We start from the raw sequence: 15,568 nt of genomic DNA, 5'->3' as shown, positions 1-15,568 counted from the left end.
TGAAAACAGTTTTTTTTAAGTTGTAATAATATTTAAACATGGAAAATAAATATAGACGGATGTTAAAACCAGGATAAACAGGGCAATGTCAGATTGTGACAGAAACCTGAACTCAATCTGCCAGACGTTACCTGAAAAGCCTGGCTGATCCACATTGTCTTAATTACTGATGTGGTGAGCATATTTGTAGCTTAATGCTGGCAGATCCTGGAAAGCCCGTTCCACATGAGCAAGTGTATTTGTGTGCGTGTGTGTGAGTGTGGCTGTACGTGTGGCTCTCATGAGCATGTATACACAATACACAAGTGTATTGTGTGTGAGCACAAGAGACCACCTGATGGGAAGATTTAAGCAAGAGGAAAGAGAGACAGAAAGAGAAAGAGACACAAAAAGGGATGGGTAGGTGCTAAGTAAAGGAGCTCCAAAGGATTATGGGATTTGAGAGCTGTCCTAAAGCTGAGGAGAAATGAGCATGATGTGATGTGAAATGCATAATGCATTTATGCACTGACCTGTCAAATGAACCCAGAGAAAGAAGGTAAACAGGAAGCCGCATGAATCAAGCAGAGAGACACAAGAGCACAAAACTGGGTGTCAAGAAGCTCTGCGGGCTAATTTACCATAAACCCGACATTATTCTCCATCTCACCCAGATACGAAAAGCCACCTAGGTATACTGGCTAAATGCCCACAATTTAATGTTTTAAAATGGAGACCATTGTCCAGTTTTCAACACAATCTATTTATATATGGATTTTTTTTTTTATTTGAATAAAGAAGCCAAAAGGGTTGTACGTACAGAGGCACCCCAAAATGTACAACTACACTGTACTAAAATTATATTTTGAAACTGTAAAAAAAAAAAAAAATGTATATACACACACACACAGTATATAAAGTATACATTTATATTTTGCAAGAGTGAAAATTGTTTCTACACAATTTTTTTTTGCAGTGTCCATTGACTGTGTAATCAATATTAGTAATATTAATATAAATTGTTTGCAGTGTTGTTATTGTTCTCTAAACACAAACTATTAATTTTTTTTCGATGAATTGAAATAAAGCCAAAATAAAATAATACTTAAAATAAAAAAAAGTAAATTAAAAACGGAGAATTCAAAAATTAAATGAAAACAAAAATTAGAAATGTTGTCTTGGCAACTAACTGAAATAAAATAAGTTTACGTTGAAGTACTACAATTACTAAAAATTAAAAAATTAATAAAAATAAAGCTAAATAGAAATATTAAAAAACAAGCATGACAAAAAATTACTAAAATAAAATACAAAAGCACAACATAACTACTAAAACTTAAATTAAAATGAGAAATGAATATATATAGAATTTTTCAAAATATTAATAAATAGTATAAGTGTATAACTACTAAATTAACATTAAAAAGGCATTTTTTTGTTGTTGTAAATTTAATTAATTGGCATTAGCTTTAGCTTCAGCATTAGCTGAACTGCCCACTTTCCAAAAGTTATCCTTTTCTTTGCATTACAGATATCCAGCAGTCATCAAAACTCCAAGCAGTAATATGGTCTCTTTAGAGCTGCCAGGCGTGTAGATGATGAATTAACAAGACTAGCGTGGGTCACAGCTTGTTGTGTCGCTGCCTTATTTTTCCCTCTTTTTCTAAACCCACAACAGTCCATCATCAGCAACATTTCAGCGCTGCTCAGGTCCCTGTGCGGCTGAGCAGCGTGAGTCTGTGATTGGCTGCGTTTGGAGATATATAGGAAGGTGTGTGAATGTCAGCCGGGATCTGCTCTCTGATGCTGACGGCACAATGAAGTCTGACAGAGGACAGTGCCCTCATAATGTGACCCGCCACTGACAAATTTCATCTGTATATGGGCACTGAGGACACAAGCTAATATTATTTCAACTCAGATTAGAAGAGCTGTTCAGAGATTCATTTTTAATTGTTTTTAAGGGTTTACTTTTTATGATTTTGAATTGTGTTAATTAACTAGATGTTTACACACACGCAATAAATATTTGTCAGGATGTTGCTATGGGGTTCCTAAAATATTTAGAGTGGCTTTTAGTGTATTGATAAAGTTTAGGAATTGTTTTGTGGTTGCTAGGGTGTTCTAGGTGGTTGCTAGGATGTTCTAAATGGTTGCTATGTTGTTACCTCTAATTGGCATAATTGCGAGAATAAGAAGAGGTTTCTATGTTCAAATCATCTCAGTTTCTATACATACTTCATACCTCAATAATAGTAAGAAATAATATAAAGCTGTATTTTATGAAAATGATTACACACATATACAGTATATATATACGTACAGTATATTCCTACATACATACTGTATACACACACACACACACACACACACACACACACACACACACACACACACATACACATACACATACATATTTCAATAATTTTATTCTAATAGTAAGAAATAAAGATAATTATAGATAATATACTGATAATATAACATATTTGCCATTTTTGTATATGTGTGTGTGTGTGTGTGTGTGTATTTACAGTACACACACACACACACACACAACAAAACACACAGAAGCAAATTTATTCTTTTTAATAACACCCTTAATATTTTTCTCTCTCTCAGTATAAATTATATTAGTATAATTATATTAGATATCTGTCATTATATTTTAAGATCAAAAAGTTTAAAAACTCTAAAATCTAAATGAGGATACAGCATTATAGACAACATTACAGACTTTTATATACAGCTGACTATAACCCTATCTACCTCACTACAATAAATATTTATAACTTTACCTTTGAGGACATTCCCAAGGGGAGCTTCTGGGGACAGTTTTGTCCCCAAAGTATAGCTGAGTAAACATACATACGCATTTTTCTCTGAAAACCTGCACCCTTGAAACAAGTAAAGACAAGAAAAGAGGCCTAAATACAGACATCCTGTGTGCACTAATCTTTGTCCATGTGTTATTTTTGTATTGAAATATTCCCAGCAGCCTCATGCACCTGTGTTCTGGGGGACAGATGCGAGAAAAAGACACATTCAGCCTGATGTAGCTGTGGACAAGTCTATACTGGATTGTGCAGTAGCATCGGGATTCCCACGTCATCCAGGAGCAGTGAACGCATCGGGATAGGTCAGACACAACACAGCCAAAGAGCGAGAGAAAGCCGACGCGTTTAATGCACCGCTGCAGCTGAGGGGACATATGCATCTGTTTATAGCACCGCTTTTAATGAGCCTTTAAACTGAAGCAGACGCGAACAGGCACAAAGCACAACACAATGGCCAACGAATGCACGCACACGAGCTGATGTGCACAGATAGGACTGCCCATGAGGTCCGATCCGTGAAAGGAGGATTGGATGACTTGTGCTTGGATCATCTCCTTAGGGAATGCAATTAGCTTGGCTGAGCCAGCTGATTGTGCTTGTGTTGCTTGAATGTTTAATCAGTGATCAAACAAGCAGAAACTTCATTATACACACACACACACACACACATATATACACCTGAATAGAGCCCCATTACTGAAGCTGCTGGAGAGTGTCCAATAGGTCACTAATGGAGCACCTTGGTGTAAAAGAGGACAGAGCATGTACAGTAGAGAAACCATATGGTGACCTGCTTTAAACACTCACTTTCTCACTTCGTTTTCACACATTTAGAGAGAGAGAGGACGGTGAGAGAGACGAAGATCCTTTGGTCTGTGACGCAAGTGAGACAGTGACACAAACCAAAATATCCATGTAAACATTTGCATTTAATTACTGCTGTACCCTGGATGGATGTGGAAATCCATGTGGAAAAAAATTCATTTATAAAGCTCTAAAAACCTTACTCACTGATGTTTTAGTGCACTTCCTGCAAATATGGAAAAAAATAAAGGGTCTCGATGAAATATGTGCAGTTTCACTTGATTAGTGCAAATTGTCACATGACCAGAGCAGTTTACTTCCTGTTTGCACCTTGAGATGATGATGACTGCATCAAAGCTCCAAAACAAAAGGCTAGTAAAGTATGCTAACATAAAGATATGACAAAGATTTTTGGTACACATGATCTTTAGGGTGTCTAGTATTAATATATGCATTTGCATATATTTAGTTTTGTTGAGTGTGGTCATAGAATGAGCAAACATGTTGATGGTCACAATAGTGACCACTGGGATAACAGGGAATTTAGGAATACAATATAATTCCAATTGCAGTTGTTAGTGAAAATTACAATAAAATGTTGCAATGACAAAATATTGCACTAAATTAAAAATTCTAATGTTAATAGAAAAAAAATTACAGTAATGATGCTGTAATACTCGTAGCATTAATATAAAAATTAGATCTTATATTTTACAAAAATTAACAATTTTGAAATGCGGTGATGGTTTAATTTTTTTTACAATTATCACCGTACATAAAACACAAATAATTATTGATTATTTCAAAGGGTTACTTATGACACATCATTTGGATATTTTCATGTCTGGGAAAAATTTGGGATTAAATGGGTTAAATGCTTTCAGCAATTCATATAAAGGGATAAAATCACACTTTTAATATCATAGTTTAAATGTACAAAATGAAATGTACATACAGAAATGTACAAAATGTAGGTAGGCAATATATATATATATATATATATATATATATATATATATATATATATATATATATAGTTTTGTGATAAGGAATACGCATGTCTTCTTAAAAAAGAAATATTTTTAAGTTTACTAATATTTTAAGTTTACACAAATGGTCCTAATGTTTTTTTTACAATGCAAATGTTTCTTTTTAAATTATTTTTTATTAAATATTTAAATTAAGTAAATGTGAAAAATGCATATTATAAATGCATTTATAAAATAGCATTTTTCATTATTTCATATTTTTATACATAAGATAAAGAAGCCTTTAGCTGTTATTATTACTCCAGACGGACGGACAGACAGACAGACAGACATGACTATAATATTAACTTCAAACAAATATGAACAGGACACACATTCAAATAACATTCATGCATTTAATGCAAAAAGGAATGCATTGAGTGCACTGCTATGTAGAACATTAAAAAGCTGTAAAATCTATTTACTCATGATTTATTCTGATAAATGACTCAAACCCGAATTTATGTCAGCATAAATAGAGTAACAGTGAGTATATAGATATGAGAGCTGGACTACGAGAGGAAAACGGTGCCCTTGACACCTCACAGACACCTACTGTAGATGCATAGCAATTTATGTGTAGATGCATACAAACAAACACACAATCCTACTCAAAGTGCGAGGCCTGACAAATGGGTTTAATTCCTCATCGGGGCCCAAGTCATCTAATCTTTTACCACATAAAAAGGGGATTGGGTCTTAATCTGTAAAACAGCATACTGGAGTGTGATTCATGCTGGAATGTGAACAGCCCTTAATCCACTTATTGATAGACACTCAGGCAAAACACCGACTGCCTCCTGCAATGTGTCAGATACCAAGCAGCAGACAGGACAGGTGCTAAATTATTTCACTGGAACAAGTAGAATGAGGGCTGAGATAGAAACCCAGAGCATTCATGCACACAACACACACACACACATACACACACATATGAACACATCTTTGTTTATTCTAAGTATTAAAAGAAGGATTTCCGTATATGCAATCACACTGAGGCAAAATATTCATTCTCAGTGAAACCAGCAACCCGCAGTCAACCCAAGTCTCCAAAAAAGGCCAGCAAGTGAGGTTCTAGATCCGCACCTCCTAATTTGTGTGACACAACAGATGCACCTCCTTCTGAAATGTCAGATCACACAGCGCGGGCAGCTCTCCTGCGGTACGGCACCGCTGAGGGTGAGAGAGCGTGACACCGGATGCTAATCAGGCTTCCAGTGCCCTCCTCAGGCAGGCTGATGACGGGATCAGGCTCTTCCTCTGTGTCTGTTCAGCAACTCCATCCAGAGGCAAAGATAAAGGGATTTACACCTTCCACAACTCTCACTGGAGCTCCTTACCTCCCAAAAGGCAAAAGCACAACTCTCTTCAGCCATTCAGACACAGAGTCTCTGTGCAAATGCTTGCTTGCTTGCTTATTGATTGATTGATTGATTTTATTTATTCACTGAATCTTTAGACATACAGCACAACTTCACCTGCCATTCATTTAAAAAATATTCACTTTTTTTAAAATTAATCATATGATTACTAAAATGTTCTATTACAAATTAGCAAATAAAAATTAGCCATTAAATATAAATATTTTTAAAAATAAAGATCATGACATTACCACTCACTCTCCATCTATCGTCAAACCAACATAGGCTTATTGAAAATACATGCCTCTAAATACATTTCTGCAGAACTGAAAAAAACGTACATATGAATCGCCTCAGATTCTACTTGAAATGAACACTAGAGGCAGTAAAATTCCAACAACTTTTATTCCTTGCAGGCCCACAGTTTTGATCAATAAAACCTAATTTTCGCATAATTACTTGAATATTGTGTTATGAATTCAAAACAATTTTAACATGCTGCAAGGTTTGAAAACTGATACTTTTGAATGTGTCATCACATATCCAGCTTCATATCCATGAGTTTCTAATTCATTTGGTTTGCTCGGTAGCTCATGTGATACGGCGCTGTACTTGAATGATGAAGAGCTCCGGTATGAACCCCGTGAAACTACGGTTCAACAAAAAAAAGCTGAAAATCCACATGGGTAAGTTAAAATAGCACGGCTGCATCAACAAATGCATTTTTTATACCAGTTTTGCATTTGTTAACACTATCGGGTAGGTTTAGGGTTGGGTTTGGTGTTGGAGATATGTCCAACACGACAGAGCATTCACTTTTAGTGACACACCTTGGATTTTTGAATTATGAACCACCACAATAGGTACCTGAAGCAACGTAATACAAACACAGTGATACATGCCTATATCAACGTAACAAAACGTGCCAGGGTCATGTAATGAACCAGCATTTTACTGCCACTCACTGGACGTTTCACTTTGAAACTGCCGCGAAACGTGCAGTAAGGTACGTAAATAATGGTGTTGCAGAAATGTATTTAGAGGCACGTATTTCCAATGAGCCTGGGTTGCCTCAAACAATAACATGCTTCATGTAGATTAAAATATATATTAAAGTTTTGAAAAACATAAATATATATCATTTAAACTTTACCACAATGTGCTGGCAAAAGGAAGAGATGAATAAAAACAAATTCTCTTAGAAGGTATCACAGAAACAGCAATTGTTTTAAGAGTGCGTGGGAAAGCTGGCTTCCCCTAAAATTAAATAAAAATGTGACAATGCAATTTATTTACAGCATGTATGAATACATATTGCCTGTCACTCTTAGTGCATTTCAGTATTTTAGCAAATAAAAGTGTAAATAATATCACAAAGAACGGCTCGGTTACGTATGTAACCTTCATTCCCTGAAGGAGGGAACGGAGACGTAACGTCAGAGTGACTGACGAAAATGGGATCTCACCCGAGAGCCCAATCACGAAACAAGCCAATGACAGTTTCTCCTTTTATACCCCGCCCCGCAGCGTGGGTATAAAAGGAGAGCGCATGCAAACGCATATCAGTTTTTCGCTGAGGAGCCGAGATTGTGTGCCCCGGCCGTACAGCGGTGGTACAGCAACTGTGGTGACAGGACGTTACGTCTCTGTTCCCTCCTTCAGGGAACGAGGGTTACATACGTAACCAAGACGTTTCCTTTAAGTCAGTCATGTTCGATGTAACGTCAACTTTGCGGGCAGAGCTGCATGGCAATAGCGCGCTCGACTGGGGGGATCTCCACATACCCTTGGGCCGCCCCACCGTCGAGGGTGGTGACTGAAAGGGAACTATAATGCTGTTCAGGATCTGCTTTAATCTCAGCAAATTTGCAAGGGGGATGTCTTTAAAGGGATAGTTCACCCAAAAATTTTAATTACCCCATGGTTTACTCACCCTCAAGCCATCCTAGGTGTATATGACTTTCTTCTTTCAGACGAATACAATCAGAGTTATATTAAAAATTATCCTTGCTCTTCCAAGTCTTATAATGGCAGTGAATGGTGGTTGAGATTTTTTAGCAAAATAAAGTGCATCCATCCATCATAAAATTACTCCACACGGCTCCGGGGGGTTAATAAAGGCCTTCTGAAGTGAACTGATGTGTTTGTGTCAAAAAGAATATCCATATTTTAAAACTTTATAAACCATAATCTCTAGCTCCTGCTAACTGAATACGTGCGTTCATGGGAGAGTGACACTTCAGTGGATGATGTAGATAATGTGGATGATGTAGCATAATCTACACAAGCGCATCGCTTCACTTCAGAAGGCCTTTATCCCCCCCGGAGCCATGTGGACCACTTTTATGATGGATTGATGCACTTTTTTGGGTTCAAAATCTCGACCTCTCATTCACTTCCATTATAAATCTTGGAAGAGCTGGGACATTTTTTAATATAACTGATTTTATTTGTCTGAGAGAAGAAAGTCATATACACCTAGGATGGTTTGAGTGTGAGTAAATCATAGGGTAATTTTCATTTTTGGATGAACTATCCCTTTAATTTAAAAATGCAAAACCCTTTAAGTGCCATTTGAAATTTTCTTCTAAAATGAGCATTTTTATCAGCCTCCTGTGTGTAGTTTCAGTCATTTCCCTTTAATGGCAATGAATAGATTATTTTCATTGCCATTAAAGTGAAATAACAGAGCTGAGAAAAATTGAGGAATTTTAGAGGAAAATTTCAGACGGCACTTAGAGGTTTTTGCATCTAAACTCTTCATATATTCATTACAATAATCTAATTGTACTAATAAAACTATTAATAATTTGTAAATAAATAGTTAATAACTAAAAATACATATTTTAAAAATATTAAAAAAATTAGTAAATATTAAAAACAATTGTAAAAATCAAAGTGAACATCATCTTGAACATCCTCTTTCCATAATCCACCTGCTATTTTTCTTGTCACAACCACAAAATGTCAGCTTCGACATACAAATTGATTGATTTTTTTTTAAGATAAGTAATTTTTTGTAGGCTAGCATCACAGCAAGATTAGCCTATCTAATATCTTGGTGTGAACTGACAACAAAATTCAATTCATTTTTTTCGACCTAGAAAGAACAATTAATTTCAGCTTGAAATACAGCCCACTGTAAGCCTTTGCACACGTTTCTTTCTATCAGCAACAAAACTGCAGCGTCAGCATTATAGATGAAGTGACATACTGCCAAGTATGGTGACCCATACTCGGAATTCGTGCTCTGCATTTAACAGTAGCAGTTGGGGGTTCGGTGCCTTGCTCAAGGGCACCTCAGTCGTGGTATTGAGGGTGGAGAGAGCGCTGGACATTCACTCCCCCCACCTACAAACCCTGCCGGCCCGAGACTCGAACCCACAACCTTTGGATTACGAGTCCGACTCTAACCATTAGGCCACGACTTCACCCATAATCTCAATTATGAACTAGATCTCAAAGCAGGAGGATTTGCTAGCTCTAGCATTCCCACTGATCCTTGGCTAGGTGGATCCAGGTTTTAGATCTATCACCTGAGGACTACTTTGAACTCTAACAGCAAACGGTTACTATGCAGCGCTTGTGTGAGAAAGAGACGCTAATATCTCTCTACCCCCAGAGGCTTTCAACTACGTGTCCCATTGGAGGAAGGAATTTCCAGAAGCTTACAATCAACACAAACACACACAACACAATTCCTGATGGTGTTGTATATAATTGTCTCAACTAATCAATTCAATCTATCTTTATCTCAGTCACTAAAATGAGATAAAAAAGAATTCCACAGGGGAATCTTAGTGTCTATTTATATGAAACACAAACAGAAGGAAAATGATACACACCCACACTCAAACAGAAAACAATAGGCCTTATATTTCTGAGAAGTACTCTTCCAAAAAGTGGTAGGCAGGTGAAGCTGGTTATGTGGATAATATAATATCTCACGCTACAATACTTAACTTTCCAGATTAAGCAATCAGTTATAGGGGTCATGAACTGCCTTTGTTTTTTATTTTGTACTGTTCTCTGAGGTCCACTTCTAATGTTATCAAGATTTTTACATCAAAAAACATCATAATTTAGAAGTAATAGGCTATTTTCTCTCCTATGATTGGCTAATAGTTGTTTGACAGTGTGCATTCCGCATAGATGAATGCTGCTGTGATTTAGGTCAAAAATGCATAAATAACTCAATACTTATCAAACGATATGTAACAAGAGACAAAGTAAACAGTTACTCACACTTGTGTGTTGCGATATTACTGTTGGATCCAATATAGTCAGCACAGCACTCTCTTTTAGTTTCAAACGTTTTGAAAATCCTGTGTCGAATTGTGTCTTGTTTGTAAATGAATCTGCGGTAAAATGAAGTGAACAAAACGTTGAGTTCTTACTTATGCGGTTGGGATCTTCATAAAGTTCATTCACTTTCCTAACGTTGGGATCAGAAGCAAGGAAACGCAAACACTGTTTTTGCACAACTTGGCACTGCACAACATCTTGTTGCCTTCAGAGCTATATTTATCGTTTGGTTTTTGCGTAGACCTGCGTGTTCGCCTCTCTCTTTAACACTACATGCATGAAACAGTGGGCGGGGCTAAACAGGCAGTGATGTCTAAGAAGGCATTGATCTGCTTCTGCAGAGGCGGTGCTTATCCACACTATTACATCATAGAGTAGAACATTCCAAAAGCTGTCGTTTTGGCAAACTGTCTTCAGTATAAGCTGTTTTTAGACTTACGACAAGTTAACGATAAGTTACGTTTCTGAAACTTACAGGGTATTTTTATAGTACAATGACCTATTATATGTCAAAATATCAAGGGAATTTTGGATTCTCAGTTCATGACCCCTTTTAAGGAATATTCCAGGTTCAGTAGAAGTAAAGCTTAATGAAGAGTATATGTGGTATATAGTGGTGCTTGAGTATTTTAATGTTTACAGATTGGCACCATTCATTTTCACTTGAGCTAAATTTAATTTGTCACTCCCAAGTGTTTCAACATTCTGAAATATTCCTTCAAATAAATAAGGACCGAAAACATAATATCTACTCTCTAAAATATTTTCTTAACATTAGTTTAAGGACTGAATCACAATATCATGATTCATAATACATTCAGAAATATGGCAAGTTATTTTTCTCAACACACCTCAGAAAAGCGCTGGACATCCTGGGTCAGGGTTCCCACTCTGCTCCAGTTGTAAAAGTTGAGAAACTTCACCACAGCAGGGTTCACAGCATTGTCTGATGGGACGGTCCTGAAGAAATTTGGATACTTTTTCCTGTCTGCTAGGACAGGAGTTGTGGCCGCAAAAGAAAGCTGTAAAAAAAGAAGAAAGTACAGTTAGCCAAAGTCCTTTTAAGATAAATCAATTCAGTGGCCATTTTGGTTATTTTCTATGTACTGTAGTTAACAGGTATATACATATATCTTGTAATATGCTTGAATAAGGAAAGAACTAAATCTCCAAAACAAATAAAATAATCATAAGACCAAGGTGTGCAACATTGCAGGAATGTTGTGAAGCCATATTAAAATCACGTCTTATTAAGTTTAATACAGCACTACGGTGTTATTGGACTGATATTGATATCATCTTCAACTTGCTATTTGAGCAGCATGCTGGATCGAAGGCAAGTGGCCGGCCATAGCCAGTATGCCAGGACTCCAGGAGTCTACAGCGTAGGTGTGAATGAATCAACATACTATAAAAAACACATCTCTATAAAAAGACAGCTCTCACACCTTTGGTGAGTGCCTGTGTTGATTGGAGCCATTAATGTTTGCACTGATGGTCAACCTCAGCATATCAGCTTGAAGATGTGTGAGTGTATTAAGATGCATTATGGAACATTAAAAAGTGTATTTGTTCTCCATATTGGTCAACAATAAAAATTTGCTTTGCCAGTGTTCCACTGGTCACAACACAAAAATATAATATTAAATATTATTATATAATAATACAGTGCATTTTATTTATATTTTTTTCAATATTTTAGCAGTATTAATAGGAACCTATTTTTTATTGAACATTTAAACCTTAAAAAAATGGAATACACTGTAAACAAATACAAACAATGCACCAATTTTGCCCAAACCTTTTACCTTGGTGATGTGCAGAATTCGCAAAACAATGTTTAAAACATTACAGAAAGCCAAATATTTACATTTGCAAGGCATAAAATCATTTAAATAATCAGCAAATCATTGGATCGTAGGAACATGTGACCAACTGAATGGCCTGAAACTCTCTTACGCTGCTTAATTGTTGAGTCCTGCTTCATCTAGCTCTCCTCTGCATCAAGAAACATAAATGGTAATAAGATCTTTTTAAAAAAGCTTCTATGTACTGTTCAAATATTGCATGCTAAGCATGTTTATATCTTTTCAGGCTTTGAAAAAGGGACCGTTTAAAAGAGGCTTCACACTTTTGAAGGCATTTTTGCTTAAAACATGCCCTCTTTAATGTTGTCAAACACCAGGCAGAGCATTTTAAGCCTCAGCTGGAGCGAAAAACAAGCCTGGAACATCATGGTATGATTTTTATGCCAGTGCTCCCGTCAGTAGATTAACAAATGTTCCTCCGGTTAAAATACATCCTGAGGGTTGTTAGTCTCTCAGAGATAAACATATGGAAATGCTTTGAGTTCAAATAGCAAAAGCCGTCTTATACTTGTTAAAGGAGCACACTCTTTGCTTACAGTCATAAAATGTCTGTCAGCTACGTGGCTGCACATTCAATTCGATTAAATTTTTATTGCGAGGCAGAAAAAATTACAACTGAATAGTGAATGGAAATGTAATCTTTCAAAAGCTGGATGTTGATGTTTTTGTGAAAATTCATATGGATGGCTTGTTGAATTTCCAGGTGATTTAAGCAGCAATTTACATATAGTACTAAATGAGTAAACTGCATTTCCAGAGCACAAGGAAGAGCCTCAATAGAAAAATGTGACAAGTTCTATTCAACTCTGGTCTACATCAGGGTTTTCCCTGGAAATGAACTCGGAATAGGACGTTCATTTACTCGGGATTGGATCAAGTAAATTACTTTTCCTGTGAATAGAATTGTGGGTGAAATGGAATTGACTTTTGTTCTGTAGTGTGCAGTGGCTGTGACCCCTGACCTCTCATCTCCTCTCATCTGCGGCCCCTCTGGTGAATGAAGGGGTGACGTAATCACATAAACAGTGCTAAGGGGAACATGGTCTGAATACAATGTTAGGTCGACATTCTGATACAAGTAGGAGCTTCAGGCACCATCCTAAACCTAGTCAAGTCAAATTTATTAGTATATTTACTAGGGATCTGATGAGATCTCGTGGCACGATATCCTCGCAAAATATTTTTACAATGTTTACATTAGAGCTACACCATTAATCGTTAAAAATTGCGCTTGCGATCTTGATTCAAACACCCACGCGATCTTATTCCTGAATGACAACGATTCAGCTATGTCTATTACGACTGTTTCACATCGCGAGTGTCGTGAGAAGCACGTTTTGTTAATGAATCAGAGGATCGGCCATCATCACACTTCCGATGTGAACGCTGTTATTCACTGATATGGGTGGCGACAAAACGCGCTGCTCACACTAACAACTCCACTAACATCATAAACATTCTTATCTTAAACATTCATGCTGCTGCTGATCCAGAAAGAGCAACACAAACAGTCTTTTCAACCACACATTATTATTTCTGTGTTACAGATATTTAAATAACAGAAGTAGGCCTACTGGGATAAAAGTTTATAGTTTGGGTATAAACACTTATTGTCTACAGTAGCGATCAAAAAGAAAGTATCTTAACACTTGTATTGTAACGCTTATCATCTTCCGCCAGCAGGTGGCGACAACCCGTTAAAAAAATGTATTTGACATTGAATCATTCATTCAGTAGATTCCAACAGTGAAAAGACACTGACTCCTTCATTGAATTTTTTATTTTTATTTTGTTCAAATAAATATATATATATATTTTTAAAAGACTTAAGCAATGAACATTTTGTCAGAACCACTAGTAAATTACGTTATTTTGTGAGAGAATCATGATCTCCAATTTATTAAAAAAAAAATTGTGATTAATTTTTAATTTATCCAGTTTAAATTAAATTTTAATTAAATTTATCCAGAAACGTGCAGCTCTAGTTTACATGTTGTTTATCGCATATAATTCATTAAAAAAGAAGTTTAATTTCATAAAGTATAAGTTGAAAAATGTAATAAGTTAATTTTTTTGCATTTTGTATTTCAGTTGAATAAAAGACTATTTCTCCCTATATATTTCATCATTGATTTAAAAAAAAAAAAACTCTAAAAATCTTGTCTCGTCTCGTTCTCGTGAACCCAGTCTCGTGTCTCGTCTCGTGGGATAAGTGTCTCATCACACCCCTAATATTTACACATTGTACACAATGTTTCAAAGCAGCTTTCCAGAAAATCATGATGTTAGAGTTTATATCTTAATTCTGTATCTTCATGCTTTAGTCGCATTAGCAGATTAGAGCTGGGTGAAAATCAAGCAGTTGAGATATGGTACACATTACATATAATCACCCTTGGTGAGTATACAGTATGCATGTATGCACATATAGTTGGACATATCTATACAACTTTAGAAAAAGAGCAGGGTGTTAGTAAAAACATAAAACAGACAATTGAGATTTGCAATACAATATATATCGCTTTACGTAAATTGGATATAATAAATATGAGCTGCCTTGATGCATTCTCTCTATATAGGCAGCCAGAGCTGGGTAGATTATCTACAAATTGTAGTCTGTTACTGATTCCATATTATATGACAAAAATTGTAGTTAGAAAAGTAATCCATTACATTACACATTACATCTCACAGGTAATATAATCTGACTAATTTTAGATTACTTTTGACTTAAATAGTTTATCACATTGATTTAATCTTGTACCATATTGATATAAAACACAAAGAGTATGAAAATATATTCCATTAATTGTTATTAACAACATGAAGTGCATTAAACATTACATTACAATCAAAGTTTCCCTGGGGTTAATGTGAAATAATGTGAATTTTAATGTGTTTGAAAGACAAAAGCCTTCAAAAGATATAGTAATACATGGTTAAATAATCCACTGAATGATTATTCAAATAAAAATTGATGTGTTCAGTAGTTGATGCAATGTTGAAACACTTCCTAAACCTGAAATGAGTTTTTGTAAATCCAGTGGTCAAATGGTGTGGCCTTTCAATTCTGTGTGTAATTATATCCACCTAACTAGTGACTGATCTTTGATTGAATGTTCAAAAACTGGAATACTTTCTGAATGTATGTGGTAGGCTATTTTAGAAAGTAACATTTAAAAGATGAAAAAAGAGAAATTAAGGAGAATCAATAAATTATGAAAAATGTATTGCTATTGTGTGAATATGTAATCCCGTAATCAATAAAAAAGTAATTGTAGTCTGATTACAAGTATTTTAAAATGTAATTTAATCTAATTACAAGTGCTTAATTTTTGGAATATGATTACGTAATCCAGATTAAAATGAATCAGTTACTACCCAGCTCT

The 15,568-nt window shown here is 35.7% G+C and overlaps 1 protein-coding gene across 1 annotated transcript in view; it reads right to left on the bottom strand.

Annotated features, from left to right (window-relative positions):
• gabbr2 (gamma-aminobutyric acid (GABA) B receptor, 2) overlaps positions 1-15,568 on the bottom strand; it is a 198,027-nt gene that overhangs the window by 71,270 nt on the left and 111,189 nt on the right. The window contains exon 3 of the mRNA XM_079442503.1: positions 11,163-11,333. Within this exon, the coding sequence (XP_079298629.1) occupies positions 11,163-11,333 (171 nt within the window). The remainder of the gene's footprint in view (positions 1-11,162; positions 11,334-15,568) is intronic.

This window comes from Barbus barbus (genome assembly GCF_936440315.1).
Source record: "Barbus barbus genome assembly, chromosome: 19".
In the NCBI taxonomy this organism is placed as follows: Eukaryota; Metazoa; Chordata; class Actinopteri; order Cypriniformes; family Cyprinidae; genus Barbus; species Barbus barbus.
Note: the sequence above shows the minus strand (reverse complement) of the source record. Positions and strands in the feature narration are given on the sequence as shown.